Source organism: Periplaneta americana, chromosome 15, assembly GCF_040183065.1.
Source record: "Periplaneta americana isolate PAMFEO1 chromosome 15, P.americana_PAMFEO1_priV1, whole genome shotgun sequence".
Classification (NCBI taxonomy): Eukaryota; Metazoa; Arthropoda; class Insecta; order Blattodea; family Blattidae; genus Periplaneta; species Periplaneta americana.
The window spans coordinates 30019889-30039269 of record NC_091131.1 but is presented as its reverse complement, the minus strand read 5'-3'; the positions used below and the strand labels follow the sequence as shown (position 1 = coordinate 30039269).

Here is a 19381-nt window from a genome sequence, read left to right as displayed (position 1 = left end):
ATAGTGCATATGTAAGGAAGTTTAACAATGAAATTTACGCTAAGCATTTGTGGTTACGTGGATGTGAACAAAAAAAAAAAATGCTGTATTTTGTTTTCCTTGCCTCCTCTTCGTTGGTGATACTGCATGGACTAGGGGTGGTGTGACAGATTTAGGACATTTGCCCCTAAAAATTAAAAAGCACTAATCTTCGCAGTCTCACCTGAAAAATGTTGTTTCATTGGCTATGTTAGGCGAAACTAATATTGCTGCGCAATTAAGTGAAGCAAACAGAACAAATATTCTCAAACGTAACGAAGAAGTGAAAAAAAATCGTGAAATTATTTAAAAAAAATATTGATTGTATCAAATTTTGTGGCCAATATGAACTTCCACTTAGGGGACATGATGAAAAAACGATTCGAAGAACCCTGGTGTATTTCGTGGGTTGCTACAGTTCGCGAGTAATCTAAACGAACCTCTCTAAAATCATTTGGAACATGCCACTGTTTAAAGGTAATTCTAAAACAATTTAGAATAAACTGTTAGATTGCATGTTGAGTGTCTGCCGATCTTAAATTTAGACTGAAATCGATGGTATTAGTTTTTTTTAGCGATTGTGGCAAATGGTCCCACAGACGTCTCCCAACTAAGTCAAGAAGTTTTGGTTTTTCGCTATGTAGTGCATTTATTTTGTCCTATACTTATTAGTAACGATATCAAGAAGTGAAACTTGCATGTACCAAAATCTACTGCAGCTCCCCCAATCCACAAGTTCACGAGCCACCACTGGCTGGAGGTTAAAATGTCCATTTCAATACGTCCGCAAACAGAAATGACCACTATCAAAATGTCCACTTACATAAATATCCATAAAATCTAAATGTCCACAAATACAATGTCCACTTACATAAATGTCTATAAAATTAAATGTCCACTTACATAAATGTCCATAGAATTAAATGTCCGCTTATTTAAATGTCCACAAATGTAAAATATCCTATACATAAGATCATAATTTTTAATGTATAAACACACAGAAATCTCCCATTTACAATGAATTTTTCATTCCATCTCTTCAACTTGACCTTCCTCTTCTGGCTGTCCATGCATTTTTAAGTAATAAGATATTGCACGAAGATAGCGTTTTGTATCATTTCTGTCTTTGTGTTCATAATATCTCCTGACGATTGTTGGTTTCTTTGGTAGCCTATGGGTATGAACACGTTGACGATGGTAGACTACTGGTAGAGTAGCTGGTAGCGGTAGTGGGGGAAATGAATCGCTAGAATCATATGACACCGCACACGTTAGGTTCGTTCCAACAACAGTCAGGAACCGTCCGTAACCATCGTGAGCATGCACAGTACAGAAAAAGCGTTCCAACACAATCCGAACCAGTCCTGAACCGGAAACATGTACTGCAGTCGGGCGTTCCAACAAGCTTTTGACACGAGTTCGGAACGGTCAGAAATAGTCCGCGGATTGAGGCATGTACGGAAGAGTACGCAAGACGCGCATGCGCATAAGCTCACCAACGTCTCCTGGGTACTGAAGAAAGACATGATCGACTGTTCACATGAATGAAGTTAAAGATGAAAAGTGACAGTACAGACGAATAATAAAACTAGAGATTTAATTTAAATTTTCGCCTAAAAGAAAGGGAATGGAGATTATTTGGGTATTGAAACAGTTAATTACAATTTCAACATGCAGCTTTGATTAAAAGTATAATAAATAACGTACATATATTAATAATTAAAAAAAAGAACTATTTTTAGATGAGAGTCCCCCAGTACACGACATTGAATTAGCGGAATTCTTGCCTTCCATATTTTTTATCACATTTTTTTATAGAAAATGATCGAAATTCTATTTTCTGCAATTAGAATTAGCTGCGAAACGATAATAATTAAGCATCCCGTTCTTAGCAAAGATGATCACAGTTATAGCATCTCTGGATTTAGTACATAACGATCCGCGAAAGCGTTCCAACAGCGTCCAGTCCAGTTTCAATCCCATAGCACAGTGACCGGCATGTTCCGTGCTCTGTGACGTCATACGACGTAGCCGCTTTGCTCTTTGCTCGGCAATCTCTGCATACTGAGCAGAGCGTGGAGAGAAGGTTCAACTTAACAGTGGTGGTGCGACGTCTATGCACTGACAGAGCGCGATACATTCGTCTGAGGTAGTATGGGAACAGCACAATTACAATACATTTGTACGAAAACAAAACTGTACAACCTCGATAAATCAATGTAACAAAATACTTTGGTTTGTAATCAAATTTAATGTACTTACAATAACATGAAACTCATAATACAGCCATTTGCAGAAGCGTTTGCGTATATAAATGAAATTCCGAAACTGCTATAAACATACAAGCATATAAATAAATACTTTAAGTAATACTGCAACACTTTGTCTACTCGGAAACTTGAAAACAGTTCAAGTGTTTTTAACACACATTTCTCTACATAATATATATAGATTAAACTACATAGGCCCTATCTTGGTGAGTAGTATGCAAAGCATTTTTCAACTTTTGAAACACACCATCGCTTTGTGTCACTACCGTGCCCAAGCTAAACGCTTTGTCGAGATTTTTTTCCTCTTTTTTCGCGCACTAATTTTGCAATATTTGGAGTCATAATCTGGCTAACACACAAGCGAAGAATATGTTTCAAGTTCAGATCAGACAGGTGGTTTCTATGTTGTGGTTTGCAGATCTTCATACAAGAAAAGAACTGTTCACATACATACGTAGATCCGAATATGCTCAACATTCTAGCAGCAAATCTATGCAATCGAGGGAATCTTGCCTGGGGAAATCTTCTACAAAATGTAGATAGATCCTTTTTGTTTTCAAAGCGGTCTTTCATTTCAACATCATTTTGCAAATCAATGACTTCCAGTTGCAATGATGATGGAACACTGTCAATATTCACTGAAAATGTTGTCGCAAATATGGAAATATCAGATTGAAGATTAGCAAACTCTTGAAATCTGCAATCAAATTCCTGATTCAGTTCTTCTAATATTTGTACATACTTATTCGTGTCTGTAATTGCGTGACATACTGTAGACAGACTCAACTGCTCGCTCTCCCAAGCTCTTGCGATCTGACTGGCTCTTACGTCACAACTGCAGCATCTGCCGGCCACTGCCATAGCAGATGCTCAACTAGCGCATGCGCATAAGATGGTACAGGAACCGTACATGAACTGATCCATGAACCGCTTGTTGGAACGAACCTGTTGGCTCATGGATGGTCGCTTTACTGCTAGCTTTCCAGCACGCTGTAAGCTCCAAGAATGGTTTCAGTCATTCTTTCACGCTTGCAGCGCAAGTCTCGGCTTGGAGTAGAGAGGCATTGGAAGGGTGGTCTGTGGACCAGATGTCAATGATGACTTGTGTAATTAGTAGAGACGACTTTTATCAATTATGTGTAATTCGTGCTTTTTAATTTACACAAATTTGTATTCTATTTTAAACTACGCGCGTGTGATTTAGTTTTGACGTTAATTGGCCGTAACTCGGTAACCAGTAAAGATTTTGAGCAGCGGTAACTTTTAAAACGAATTTCCATTCTTACTCAACATTTTTCTCGCTTTGACCCCTCATCTAACGTGAAAAACAAAAAAGTTTACCGCTTACCGTAAATTTTTTTCTCTGAGCAGATCACTTCAAAGTTAATATTTTTTTTCTCACTTTTAAAAACAATATTTTGACTTCGAATTGTTTCCTATGCTTCCCTTGGACATTGACCTATCAATACAAAAAATTTCAGCCCGATTGTTTGAATATCATAGATGCTACGACGTGATAAGTTAAACGGAGCGCGAAATATCATTCTTGGCTACTCCGACTATCAGCCAGCGGCCTGTCAAGCTCCGCCTTGAGCATACCGCTTGCTTCACTCGTGGCGGGAATCCTGTGTCAGTGGTTGTACAGTTTTAAAACACTGCACACGTTGGATGTAGAAAAACTGATTGCTCGTGTGTTCGAAAGACCTGCCGCGACATCAACTTTTCGTATAGATTCAGAACTGGAGGTAGAATTTAATTAATTTTTTAATTACAAACTACTAATGAATTCGGATGAATGGACATTGTCGTTCACCAGTAGGCCTGATTTGGACTCTTCGATCTCATTTCAAGAGTTTAATCGCTTTCTTCTGTATGTGCCTTAATACCACGAAAAATAAAAAACAATAAACAAATAAATAATAACTAATATCAATCAAATTATTGAGAATGTTCACTAGACACTATTTTGTAAGAATTGTACAGTTTACCTCAGTGTGAGTATAAGCCGTTCTTCCTGCAAAATAGGATTCCCTGGCAATTTTTCCAAGCCTTCTGTATGCAATCTTTGGTTAAATAGAGAAGATAATCGAAAGTTTCGATTTCCACTCTCGGGTAGCTAATGAATTTTTCTGGAAAGTTCCGTAGATATTTAAAAAGATAATATTCACCAAACGCAACCCTTTCATTATTTATAGGGTGAAGGGAACACTCTCGAGAAAAGAATTCTTGTAATAATAACCACTTTGATTCTGCACTGTCTAATAAATCAAATCCGTCCTCACTACTTGAATTCCTTGCGATATCAAGTCTACACAGAGATTCCAAGGAGATGACGTAGTCAGCTGTGAGTCAGCTGGGAGATTAAAGCGACCTGCAAACAAGCTCCAATTTGTGCACACCAAGCTTCCTTGTTTTTCATAACACTGATAGCGGAGCCTGCTAGCTTTAAAGCTAGGCGCCAACGTGTTCGTACCCTATGTTTATTAACTGGAGGCCTAATATTTCGATGACCCACTCGAATCTGATGTATGAGAGTTTGGTCCTCATGTTGTTCATCTTTGATGTTTGAATAAACCTTCAAACACTCGCATGATGATCAGCGACCATCTTCTGAAATTTACTATGAAATGCTTCCACTGCATTGTTTGTTCGTTGGTGTCCTTGAAGAGTCAGCATATACATATTTCAAATTGAATGCGGATTTTTTCATACCAGACATTTTGTTGTGGACATTTTTATATGTGGACATTTTGCTATTGGACATTTTTATACTGGACATTTTATTGTGAACATTTTTGTATGTGGACTTTTTTCTACTGGACTTTTTCCCTTGGACATTTTGCTCTGGACATTTTTGTTTGTGACCATTTTCCTCTGGTCATTTTGAAGTGGACAATTTAATCTGGAAGCGAGATTTGTGGTGGAAGAGCGACGAGGGAAATATTTTCCAAACGCTTAAGTTTCCCTGCTTTGAAGTAGGCCTACACTTTGATATGTAAAAAAAAAAAAAATACACTCAGGGACAAAAAAAAACCGGACACTTCTATATTTGCTTGTATTTTGTTGCCAATTACTTCAAAATAAAACAAAACCCATTTAAACAAAATAATGTTTCATTTAGCATCTTATACGACAACATTTGAAAAAAAAAATCTCTGATGAGAAAATTTACAAAAAATTACAAAGGGCGTATAACTATGGCATCGTTTGGTCTAACTGTTTTTTCATTTTATGGTGCCTTAAACATTAAAAACTCTTTTTAGTAACGGGTATTACCCCCTCTGGCTTGAATAACTGCATCTATACGTCTTGGCATGCTCTCAATTTGGTTAGCAATGTCTTCTTGAGGAATAAGTTCCCATTCTTCGCCAAGTGCTCGCCTCAACTCTTGTAACGATTCTGGTCTCGGTCGTCTATTCTTAACACACCGTTCCAGCATGTCCCACACGTGTTCAACTGGGTTCATGTCTGGACTCCTTGCTGGCCATGGAAGAACATGGATTTCCACTTCTTGGAGATAACCTGCGACCTTATGGGCAATATGCGGCCGTGCATTATCATGCATTAAAACAAAATTATCGCCTACAAATTGACCAAATGGCACAACATGATCAGCCAAACATTCATTTATATACCTATCAGCTGTTAGTCTTCCATTTTCAACAAAAACCAACTCTGTACGAGCATCTGTACACACTCCTGCCCAAACCATCACTCCACCACCTCCATACGGCACATTTTCGGAAATGCAACACTGTGAAAATCGTTCTCCCCTCCTTCTCCAAACTCTTTCACGTCCATCAGGTGAGCACAGATTGAAACGGGACTCATCGGTGAACAGAACACAGCTCCACTGTCCATTTCTCCAATCCCTGTGATCATTTGCAAAACGCAGTCGTTCAACTCGATGCATCCTGAGAAGTCTGGGACCAGTTGCAGGTCTACTTGATATCAGTCCACTTGCTTTCAACCTCCTTCTAACTGTTTTGGCCTAAATTGGGCGTCCATGCATGTTAACAAATTGCTGGGCTACACTAGTAGCTGGCAGGTTGCGCTCCCTAAGAACTCTCAACACCATATGCCTGTCTTCATTTGGATTTGTAGCTCTTGGACGACCTGAACCTGGTCTTCTGGTATATTCTAGGGTCTCTCTATACCGTTTTATGGCATCATGGTTTGTGCTTCTAGCCATATTAATAACATTTGCAATGTAACGTACACTGCGTCCATCATCGTAAAGGGCTACAGCTCGAGCCACATCTTCAGTTCGCATCTTGTTTTAAGACAAATGTTACAACCCCACTTAAACTCAGAAAATGTAAAAATAAAGAAATAACGAATGATAACGATAATGAAGCACAAAATGGTTGAGACAAAATTGTTATAGCTGAGACTCCGAAAGCGAAATTAGAATATTTGGTTGTAATGGCTTCTTTATAAAACAAAAACAATCAACAATGTATACATGTCTCCATAACAACAGATGGCTACCATAATATTGTATGAGAAGATAATGTTTTGCAAAATACCAGCAAATATTAAAGTGTCCGGTTTTTTTTTGTCCCTGAGTGTATTACCTATAATTTAATGCCCATTTATGTCCCTTTTTAGCTGCTGCGATGCTACTGTATTTTCAAAGCTCTGGTGTACAGGAATTTCAAGGGGAAAGGATGGTTAAAGGTGGAAAACCAGAAAATTAAAAAAAAAAATTTTTTTTTGCTTTCAAATATTCTTTAAGTGAAAAATATACTCGTATTAGTTAAAATTTAATGTGCATTTATAGTTTTGCTGGTTACTGTGACGTCTTAAGATTTGATGCACAGGAGTTTTAAATGATATTAAACTATGACTACAATTTCCTGCAACTTACATTTTTCGCTTTATTCTCATACAAAAAAAATATATATCTTCGAAATTATTAATGTTACATGCTTGATATTTGGAACAGACATTCCTTAGGCTATTAGGAAATTTTTCTCTGTAATATAAGTTAGTTATTTTGTTGCATTTGGAAAATGTCCCTTCATATTTCTATAAAGTATCTTTAAATGCATTCTTAAAATCTAATTCTTTATCTTAATTTTGAATGCCAATATCAAAAATTATACTACATACGTTTAAAAGAATGCGTCTTTACGAGTAAAATGTCAAAGAGATTTTGAATTTATCTATAAACATTTCTGAGATATAGTCATTTTAGTGAATTACTGTTTTGTGGTACTTCTTTCGAAATTTGGGCCGCAAAAGTTTTGAAAACTAATCTACAATTTAAGTTGTTGGAGTAATGATATTTGTACATACGAAAAATGAAAAATGTACATTCAATAAAAAAAATTGATATTAAACCATCCGCTCTCCTCAAAAAATTACCAAGATCTTTGTGAAAATATTTTATTTTCTCGAAATAATATACAAAAAAATTCGCTTTATTCTTGGAGGGAATAAGTATTTTATTTCCGAACAAAATCAGCTCAATTCGTTGTGTTAATAAACATAATATGTAATAAATTTTTTTCTTACATTTAACAACGTACCTTAGTTTTCATTTAACAAGTTTTTACAGAGTATATTACTGACTGACGAAAGCTTGGTCTGTGATAAAATGTTATATGCTAATTCAGTGAAGAACATAATAAAACTGTACAACACTACTTGATTTCAGTGAATGTAATCCTATGAGTAACATTCGTACGTATGAAATTACTTTTTACTCTTAAGTTTCAACTTCAGTATTGGGTAAACGCTGAAGGTAGAGGAAGCCCATGCTATGGAAATCGTTCCCGATAAAAGTTGAACTGACACGCCTCATCTCTCTTATGTTATGTGGTTACCACAAAGCTCGAGAACAGAACTACACTAACCCCCTTCACGTCTTTCATTTAATTGCAAAAGTAATTTACCCTCACCCACTGGTCCTGGTGACACTGCTCAAGTGAAATTCAAAATCCTACACTCCTATTCATTTTTTTTAAATTTTGTCATATATGAGTATATTATATGTTATATATAATATTATGCAAATATTATAGGAATTGCAGAAATACTTCCTTTGATCAAAGCATAACTATTTATCAGATTTTTGTTTAATGCTTTATTTTAAAGCGTGTATAAGTTTACCACCGTATATCATTTGTACACTGTAATGTAAAGGCTCAAAATAAAGTCATGTGCGACCCTAGTGGTGCTACGCGCTTTCTATATTCGAGACTAATCTCTCAGATCTCATATAATAACAAAGACTGTAAAGGCTAGACGACGGTTGGAGGCGAGAATTTTATATTTTTAATATTCTTTTCTCGTAAGGAAAGAATGTTCCTACTTTAGTTATTAGACTAAACATTTTTTGTCTTTAATATTAGCTGCTTTTAGATGATTTCTTTTATATTTGTAACAGTCCATGGTAATTGGGACCTTAACTTCCACTGTGACAACATTGATTTAAGGGTACCATCTTACAGAGGAGAAAGTACTGAACAAAACTATTTTTATTTGGTTTAAAAATTCAAAATAGTGTGGAAGTTACAGACTTTTTAATTTTTAAGTTCCGAAAATTTTCATAAAAAAAAACAAAATTTAAATTTAACAACCATTAAAGTTTAGTACCATCCAGAACTAGTGTACAATCCCATATGATATCTCCTGTTGAATCCAGATCTGACATCAGAATAATTTATATTAACTTATCGATTTATTAATTTGTCCTACAGAATAATATCTGTGATATTGACAATTAATATTTTAGGAGAAAAATTCGCTCCGGCGCCGGGGATCGAACCCGGGTCCCTGGTTCTACGTACCAAGCGCTCTAACCACTGAGCTATGCCGAATTCTATCCGCAGCACCGGACCGAACCCCGGCGCCGGAGCGAATTTTTCTCCTCAAATATTAATTATCAGAATAATTGTAATAAACTAATTCTCATATGAAATATGTTTTTATGCTCGACCACGCCGAAATGTAGTAATTATACACCTGGTAGTAGTCCTTTAATACATGTCATTAAAGTACATCTATTCATTAAAGTTCAGGTTTTCGATTATTCTCGGATATGCAATCGAAAGACAACGAGGGAAACGTCACGGAGGCTGTAAATCCAATACTGTCGCAGAAGGTTATGTTCTGTTACTATAATAATTAGCGTTAATCGTAAATAATATTCAAATAAATTCAATTTGTCATCTCGTTTTTCAATCCTAAATCAATTTCCAGGTTATATCAAAATTAGTTCATGTTATACTCTAAATTATATCAAGGTCAATGACATTATTGTTCCTCGGAAAAAATCAATACTTTCGCGTCTGCGCACATCTCACAATTAACGAGCTATGCACAAGGTCACTTCCGATCTTCTGTCAGATGCGAATAAAATGAATACTTCTGAATGATTTCAAGTTAGAAATATGGTCGAGCATAAAAAGTCGTATGAAACTTGCCTATAATGGTAATTAAGACGCTTGCGCTCGTTTCATAATTTTCATACGAGCGTCTTAATTACTATCATTATAGGCTCGTTGCATAATGTACTATTGTTTCTCCTGCAAAATGAGGTCTGGGAAGTTAAGGTCTCTTTTCGAATGGACTGTCGCATTTCTGTGTATTTATTTCAAGAGAGCATGTTTCATTTTAAACATTTTTTCGTCGATATTATGAGTTTTCTGTTATTATTATGTATTATTTTATATTTCGGATAACAATAATTCTCTCTGTTCATAAAGATTCAATTATTATTTGGCATTTTCACTAGCATAAATTTCTTTTTTTCATCCAGTAGTGCAGTTCTTCCTTAAAAATAATCTTCTTGTTGTTGCTTTGAAGTATAGTTCTACAAACCGTAGACTTATTAAATTTTAAAGGCATTTACTGTACCTACATTACAAATTTATTTTTGCGAAATTAACATAAAAACATAGGATTTGTAGATTCAATTGTGATGTGTATCATTCTAGTGATTGCGGTTCAACTGAATAATTTGTGTGTTCAGATGTTTTCATAGGTTAATTTAGCTGTCCTCAATACACAAACCTATACATTCAGTCGATGAGGAAGTTTCTTCATTACCAGTGAACAATTATTATTCTGCAGCTATTTATATAAAATCTCTGCAAATGTAGTGTTGACAGAAAGGATTTCTTACCTCGTAAATGCGATTATATTTCTGAAGTGACAGTGAATTTTAATAATGAGAAAATATTGCATTTACAATAGGAAAGCATAACATTTAAGACCTTAATCACAAATCAAGCTTACGTCATTACAATTTGAGCAATGGTTACAATTGAGAATCTCCATTTAATTACAAAAATAGACAGTTTTCAAGAAAGTATTTTAACATTCGAGACAAGAAATGTATGCCTCTTCTTTGAGCACATTACAATTTGATTTAATAACATAATGATATTGCTACATACGAGTATACTTATGAAATCAGCAATACATTTTAAAATATTCATTTTTAATAGTAACATTATGAAATTCAGTTATTTGAGCAACTTTCATTTATGTAAATCATCAAAAATTACTTATCGTTGTAACAATATGATATTTCAATTGTTACGAGTATTAATCTATCATAAGTTGTACAAAGTTGCTACGAATCAAATGTCTTCTGTCTTGGGAAGCCACGAGTTTTATATTCGAGCATTCATTTTTAATGTCCTCGAGCATTTCAATGGCTGACGCAGTTCATAATACATCTGCAGATAACTTAGTCCAGAGTTTACTTTGTCTTGTGTGTCGAGTGGCATGGAAAATGCCTCTAGATTATTTCGGCAGTCAATTCTCTTCACATTGCAATAGAAATGGGCGATATAAAAGTACAGAAGAACACTATCGATAAGAAAGTTTTATAACTCAACAATCAACAAATTTATCGAAGTGCTGCTTGATGCAAAAAAACAGAGGAACTCACTAGGTTTTCATGGCGATCAACAAACCTTCACACGAGCACCTCGCGTGGCTCTGTAGATTAAACACAGGAATATACCAGTGCGTAAATGTTAGCAACAATGAATGGAATAACAGTGTCACCAACATAAAACTTAAAAACAGTTGAACATCTAATGGAAATCACGAGGAATGGAATTACGGTGTTGCCACCATAAACATTTGGCGACTTCCTCTGATGCCTGCAGCGAAAAGCACTTATAAAAATGGTTAGTTACTGAGTTATAAAACTTTATTAGTAGTATTCATTCCGGATACTGTGTATGATAGCTTGAAGACATATTAAACTGTTTGGGAAAAATTCGGTTCTAAAGCAACACTATTGGAAAGGAATATCTGAATCCTCTCTTTGCTAAGTTCTCTGAAACCCGAAGGAAGAAAATTGGGACTCTTCAGAGACACAACACTTGAATCACCACGACTGCCAAAAGTTATAAACTTCATCATCATTATCATCAATTTCCTTGAGTTGGACCTGGTTGGTAGTTCCGATTTCAAGGAAATCTTTATCTTTCCTTTTTGGATTGTGATGTTCTCTTGTTCTTCTTCCATTTGTAGGTTTAAATTTTGAAACTAATCTTGGTAACCTACTTGTGTCCATTCTGTCTACATGTTGTAACCAAATCGCCCTGTACTGATTGCTGTGTCCGTTGATGTTAAATATTTTGAGTTCTTTTCGAATGTCTAGGCCTATATTAATTTTGTGTCTGTTCTTTTATAACCAGCGACTCCTCTCTGGAAATACATTTCAGGTGTTTGAATTTTATAGTTTATGTTTATTTGTCATTGTCCAGATCTCGCTTCCAATTAAAAGTGTTGGCACTACCATAATTTTAGATAAATTAGTGACAATTTTCTTGTTTTGATGCTTATTTGTCTAAATCTATTGATTTTATTGTAAAGGGTGCGGCAAAACATCCTCCCTAATTTAAAGTTTATATAAAAAACAGATGGATCACAATAAGGAAACTTTAATATCTATAGTATCTTAATAGTGGGAATTTTTCATTTTTTGAATAACGTGTCTCTCAAGTGGTGTCCTTCACTGTCAATGCATTGTTGAATGCGACTTCGGAAATTCTGCAAATGTGAAAATGTGTAATGCAGATGCTGAAGATGCTGTGGTTCTTTTTAGTGATGAAGCACATTTTCACTTATCGCGATGCGTGAATCATCAAAATTTCCGATATTGGAGTGGACAGAACCCTCGTGAACTTCATGAATAACCTCTACATAACGGCCGTGTTACTGTATGGTGCGCGGTTGGGATACTTGGTCCTTACTTTTTTGAAGATGATGGTGCTACTGTGACAGTGAACTCTCAGCGGTACACTTTTATGATCAATAATTTTTTGGCACCAAGACTCAATGCGCTGCAGATTGACTAGGTACGGTTTCAGCAGGACGGAGCCACCTCTCACACAGCTCAGATTTCTCTCCATGTCCTGAGACAGATGTTTCCCGGACGCTTAATTTCTTCACGTGGCGACGTCCCCTGGTCAGCATGATCACTAGATTTTTTCTATGGGGACATCTTAAGGCTGAGGTGTTCAAACATCGGCCGAGGACTTTGCCAGACCTAAGAAATGCAATACAGGAAGAAATTGGTCTTATTCCTCAAGAAATGCTAGTTAGAGTGATGCAGAATTTCCGAAGTCGCATTCAACAATGCATTGATAATGAAGGACACCACTTGAGAGACACGTTGTTCAAAAAATGGAAAATTCCCACTGTTAAGATACCATTCATATTAATAAAGTTTCCTTATTTTGATCCGTCTGTTTTTATATAAACTTTAAATCAGGGAGGATGTTTTGCCGCACCCTTTATTACTTTATGTTACAGCACATCTCAGATAATTAAATCGTGTTACCTGTTCAGTTATTATATTCTTCTGCCACAATATTAGTTTGTGTATATTATACAGGGTTGAAGCGAAATAATCTTGCAGATTTTTAGTCCAAATAGCTCATGTTGTAAGTAACAAAAACTATAATATCATATTGGTGGAAAGTTAATAGTTTTTTTTTTTCAGGGAAAAAATATTTCTCTCTCAAATGTTTAACAACCTCTTATTCGATAACTATTCCAAGTAAGATCGTGTTTTTTGTCCATATCGATAGGAAAACTAATAAAGAATTATAAAATTGATCCTTCTGGCGTATTTCAGTAGTGTTTTCGTGTAAATTTAATTTAAAAAACCTCTAATTTAAAGCCACTGTACGATGCGAGCCGTTTGCAACACAGGGTTAGAGAACAGCTCATCTAGCGGGACATACCGAGTTCGTTGACCTCTTACATCTGTATCACGAGTAGAGTGTGTTAGCAGCGATGTTGCCGGACTGCTGAAACTTCCAACTTAATTTTCTAATTGACCGTGCATTTAATCACAAAATGTAATATAGGTTTTCTATTAGTTTCAGTGTGCCCTATCGTCCCTTTCAGTGTGCAAGTTTATTTCACTTCCATCCTGTATATTGATCGTTGAAGACCCATCTTCTGAATCAGCCAGCAAAACCTTGTCGTCTGTAAAGAGTAGATTATCAATGTGTTGAAATTTTACATTAATTCCCTCTGAATTTCTCCTTCTCTTCCATTCTCTAGTTATTCGATCTATATAGATGTTAAACTGTGTCGGTGATAAACCAATTCCTCTTGAACTCCTCTATCTGCACTATATACAGGGTGATTCAAAACCTCTGCGAAAAACTCTGAGGAGTGATAGATCTAGCAATAAGGAACCCTTTTTGTTAAACGACCTATATCTTTTGACGCGTCATTTCGAAGTTATCTTTGAAAATGTTTTTGTGCAGGCGTATGTCAATGTATGCGAATGTGTGCATCTCTGTTTGTTTGTTAAGATGTTTGTAAGAGAAGAGAAGGGTTGTTGTTTGTTTACGTTTAATGTTCAATACCTTTTCCTTTCAGTTCAGTCTAATCATCAATTGAGAATGGATGTCTACTCTTTTCCCGAGTTAGTCGACATGGTAATGTGTTATGGGGAGGCTCGCGGAAACGGAAGAAGAGCTCTCCACATGTACTAACAACAATTTCAAAACAGAAATCACCCTCGCCACACAATGTTTGCTCGACTTTATCAGCGCCTTCGAGACGATGGGCCTCTTCGTCCCTGGCGCATTGGTGGAAGACGGCGTAGACATCCATTCTCAATTGATGATTACACTGAACTGAAAGAAAAAGGTATTGATCATTAAACGTAAACAAACAACAACAACCCTTGTCGTCTCTTACAAACATCTCAACAAACAAAGAAACAAACAAACAAACAAACAAACAAACAAACAAACAGGCCGCGAAACCAGGTGGCCCGGGTTCGATTCCCGGTCGGGGCAAGTTACCTGGTTGAGGTTTTTTTCCGGGGTTTTCCCTCAACCCAATATGAGCAAATGGTGGGTAACTTTCGGTGCTGGACCCCGGACTCATTTCACCGGCATTATCACCTTCATCTCATTCAGACGCTAAATAACCCAAGATGTTGATAAAGCGTCGTAAAATAACCTACAAAAAAAAAAACAAAAAAAAAAAAACAGGGGTGCACACATTCGCATACATTGGCGTACGTCCGCGCAAAAACATTTTCAATGGTAACTTCAAAACGACGCGTCAAAAGACATAGGTTGTTTAACAAAAAGGGTTCCTTATTGTTAGATCTATCACCCCTCAGAGTTTGTCGCAGAGGTTTTGAATCACCCTGTATTTCCGTATATTGATATTATATTATGGATTAAATTTTCTAGACACAATGTGTTGATTATTAAAGATTACTTCGGATGAAAACTATAGAATCTTGTAGGAATAATATTTCCATCCTGAGGAAATAAAATTTGGACGTTTCGGGGAAATAACGTGTCAATTGTCAGGCTACTTTACTCACTTTTCTCCTTCACTCAATTTTATAGTATTGGTACCAACAATTTTTAAGTAGGCTAAAATGTAAACTTCACATTTAAAATATTTTTCACTTATCGCTACTTCTGCACTGGTAATGTCACATTTGTATTATTGTTCTTAACGTTGTTTTGGCACATACTGCATGTAAGTCTACCTCAGCCAATACAACCGGAGACTGAAGTTTCCCACAATTCACTTGTAATATTACGTTCTTTCTGTTTATAAACCAAACCTCCGTCTCAAAATTAAGCGACATACACTGAGTCAGAGAGAATGCTTTTTTCGTACCTAATAATTAAACTGTATGAAGAACGTTGTTAATGTCATTCCCTGCGTTCATTTCTGCAGAACATAATCAGAACACAAAACGTCCGCTCTGAAACAGGTGAACACAGACCGTCGTATAAAACAGAACACAACGCATTGAGAACTTCTCCAAAGTGTTTCAAAATTTGCTACAGTCACAATGTCATAGAGAACAACAAGTTTTATCTCTGAGCACTAGCTATGTTCTTGCGCTGAATCAATATCCAGTTAGGAGCACGTAACACAGTGCATTAATCACCTACAATATTTTGATTTATTGGCGCCAAAATTCGTCATGGTGCTTACATTTAGAAGATTTAAAAATAATTATAGTTAATTTAATATGTGAGATATTGAACTAACATACCAAGATGATCAATTTTACAAAAGAAATACAGTCACTAGTCATTTGGCGAAAAAATAAATATGTTTTATTTAACGACGCTCGCAACTGCAGAGGTTATATCAGCGTCACCGGATGTGCCGGAATTTTGTCCCGCAGGAGTTCTTTTACATGCCAGTAAATCTACTGACATGAGCCTGTCGCATGTAAGCACACTTAAATGCCATCGACCTGGCCCGGGATCGAACCCGCAACCTTGGGCATAGAAGGCCAGCGCTATACCAACTTGCCAACCAGGTCGACTCATTTGGCGATCTGGTTCAGTGGCCATCTGCACATGCATATTCACATGATCTCACGATACAGATGTCTTAATTAATTCGACTGCCGAGTTCAAAAGAGAAACAACTAATAATTTTAATACAACTTTTCGTCCTGAAAACGAATTTTAAAATGTTAAATTTGTTCGGATTAAATTTCTTCTCATTTAAAGAACAAAACTAAAATTATTTCAATCATTTATTAGCATAATACATTGCTCTCTTAAATTGACTGAGCATATTGGTAATTAAATCAATATATTTCCCAAAATACATTATGTAATGTTCCATATAATAGTACATTATGCAACGAGCCTATAATAGTAGGTAGACTTAGTAATTAAGACGCGAGTATGTTCAAAGGTCGTGAATTATTTTGTTTCATATTTTCAACTTTTTAACCAGCACCGTAAAAGTTCAACCCAAACCACTTCCTAATAAACTAGGCCAGCTATTTCTCTCTTCTTCATTTAGAATATCAGGTGAAACGGGACTAAAAAAAAGGTTTCTTGAGAGATGAATCATGGCATTGAGTTAAACATTAAAGTATAATCTAATATCATTGTGATCGTTTGTAAACGTTTTTTTTTTTTAGATATGCATACAAATAAGAGCGAACAGATGGCAACGTTGCAACACGTGTTCACGTAACAGTAGCGGTTGAGTCGCGAAATTATGTATGTATGTATGTATGTATGTAATTGTATGGAAAGTTCAGTAAAATAATACGTCACAGGAGGACATTGGTGGCTGTGCATTTCTATCTTCCCGCTCTAGTTTTGCTTCCGACTTGCTTCTACTGTCATTGAATACACCTGTCACACACTTTGTTACCAACCTTATAAAAATTACGGTCAAACTGTTAATGTTGCGAAACAAACCAATAAAGGACAAATTTGTAGCTATTTATGCTCTACAGAATCTCCCTGACCACCTCTGTGGTGTAGGGGTCAGCATGCTGGTCTCTTACGCAGAGGGCCCGGGTTCGATTCCCGGACAGGTTGAATTTCCTGGTTGAGGTTTTTCAGAGTTTTTCCTCAACCGTAAGGCAAATGCCAGGAAATTCGGGCCACAATATCCCTGAAAATCACCGGCCTCATTCATCATCGAAATCATACTCATAACAAATCAGTAATATTTATATGCAGTCGCCATCTAGTTCACAACAATAGAACCAGTCTCAACAATAGTACACAGGCCTTCGGATTTCAACCAAAGATTAACTCGCGATATGACCTTAGATGTTAAAGCGAGTATAAATAACAGCGAGAAAAAAAATCTCCCTACATCACTTCTTCAATGTCACCCGCATTCCAAAATTCAACTAGAAATGTTACTTTTCTCAAAATCCGTTCACAGGAGACCACAATGATATTAGATTGGAGTTTTATGTTCAACTTATTACCCTGATTTATTTCTCAAAAGGACCCTTTTCAGTTCTCTTCCACCCTGTACTTTAATACTGATTGCTTCATCAGTATACGTTAGGCCTAATGTAGAGCACATGTGCAGAATGTCTCTGAACAGTACCACCCCTGACAGTCACAGTCAGTGTAAGTGAAGAAACACTGGAGTATATTGCGCAGAAATAATTGGAGTGAAATTTTACAATATAGCACTATATTCCTCTTTCTGCGCACCGGTTACCCGCCTTGTTACGTGCTCCCTACTGTAGCATAGTGTGCACTTGTCATTGCTGAGCCATTTTGACGACAGGCGCGGTGTGGTCCACTTGTTCAGTCAGGTCCTCTTGTTTGTGTAACCTCACAGACGTCCGTCCCTGTCCCTGCAGGAACCCTGCGACGGCGGCTGCTCCAGGGCTGATGCTTTCCACGATGAGGCTGAGACAGTCCAGACTTGAAGTCCCATCTCCTCCTCCAGCATTCCCTGCTTGAGAGTGGTTCTGGCCTTCGTAGCCTGCAATTAAAACAAAGTGACAATAAGTACTTCTTTACTTCTTGAACTATGATGACATCGACTCCGTATTTGGTAGGATTTTTATGGTATATTATCACTGACCAATAGTTTTGTTTTATTACTAGAGCCTGTGCAAATATTCCGTTGCTTGTATGAGCGTTGCGAGTGTAGCTTGTCTGTGAGGAGTGGTTAGGACGCAAAAAAAATCTCTAGGACCTGCTAGTTATTATTAGTTTTTGCCTGTGGTAAGAATTCATCAGTTGACTAAGCTATGTTTTGACCTCCTTATACAATTTAAAATATATTCATTATGTAAAAAATTGCTATTAACCAACATAAATATTTATAAATAATTGATTAAATGGCGATTTTACTCGTGTTAATTGTGTAAGCATGTGCTGCTTACAGCTGTTTCGGTACTTCTTCACACCATCCTCAGAGCCTACTGGATCTTGGCGTCATCTCGAAATTCGCTGCCTGTTGTGTGGGTGCGTTCGATTGTTGAAAAGTGTTGAAATGTGGTGTCAAATAGTGTGTGTGTTGAGAATTTGATCAGGGTGTGTTTTAGTGTGTCTGTATATTTCATATTGTTCTAGTGTGTTGAGTTTTTGGTTTTTGGGTTGTATGTGTAGGATTTCCATGTCTGTATTTATGTTATTGTATATGTGGTTAGCATCAATTATGTGTTCGGCATATGTAGTTGTATTGTATCCTCTGGTTATTGCTTTAATGTGTTCTTTGTATCGAGTTTGGAATGATCTGCCTGTTTGTCCAAGATCGCATCCTCATTCAGAAAACATAGCATACAGAACAGAAAACACATTACAAAGACATCTCAACACACAAACAACAAACAAATAAATACGACCACACAGGCGTATACAAACTCACATGCAATAGTTGCGACAGTTTCTACATTGGACAAACAGGCAGATCATTCCAAACTCGATACAAAGAACACATTAAAGCAATAACCAGAGGATACAATACATCCACATATGCCGAACACATAACTAATGCTAACCACACATACAATAACAAAAATACAGACATGGAAGTCCTACACATACAACCTAAAAACCAAAAACTCAACACACTAGAATAATATGAAATATACAGACACACTAAAACACACCCTGATCAAATTCTCAACAGACAGATCAATTTCAGAACACACACACTATTTGACACCACATTTCAACACTTTTCAACAATCGAACGCACCCACACAACAGGCAGCGAAGTTCGAGATGACGCCGAGATCTAGTAGGCTCTGAGGATGGTGTGAAGAAGCACCGAAACAGCTGTAAACAGCACATGCTTACACAATTAACACTGCGTTACTCAGGTTA

The 19381-nt window shown here is 36.5% G+C and overlaps 1 protein-coding gene across 2 annotated transcripts in view; it reads right to left on the bottom strand.

Annotated features, from left to right (window-relative positions):
* Nucleotides 1-7671: 7671 nt before the first annotated feature.
* The window catches only part of nau (myogenic-determination protein nautilus), a 241358-nt gene continuing 229648 nt past the window's right edge, over nucleotides 7672-19381 (bottom strand). For both annotated transcript variants that reach the window (XM_069846852.1, XM_069846853.1), the window contains exon 5: nucleotides 7672-18029. In XM_069846852.1, the coding sequence (XP_069702953.1) occupies nucleotides 17803-18029 (227 nt within the window). In that variant the 3' untranslated portion in view covers nucleotides 7672-17802. The remainder of the gene's footprint in view (nucleotides 18030-19381) is intronic.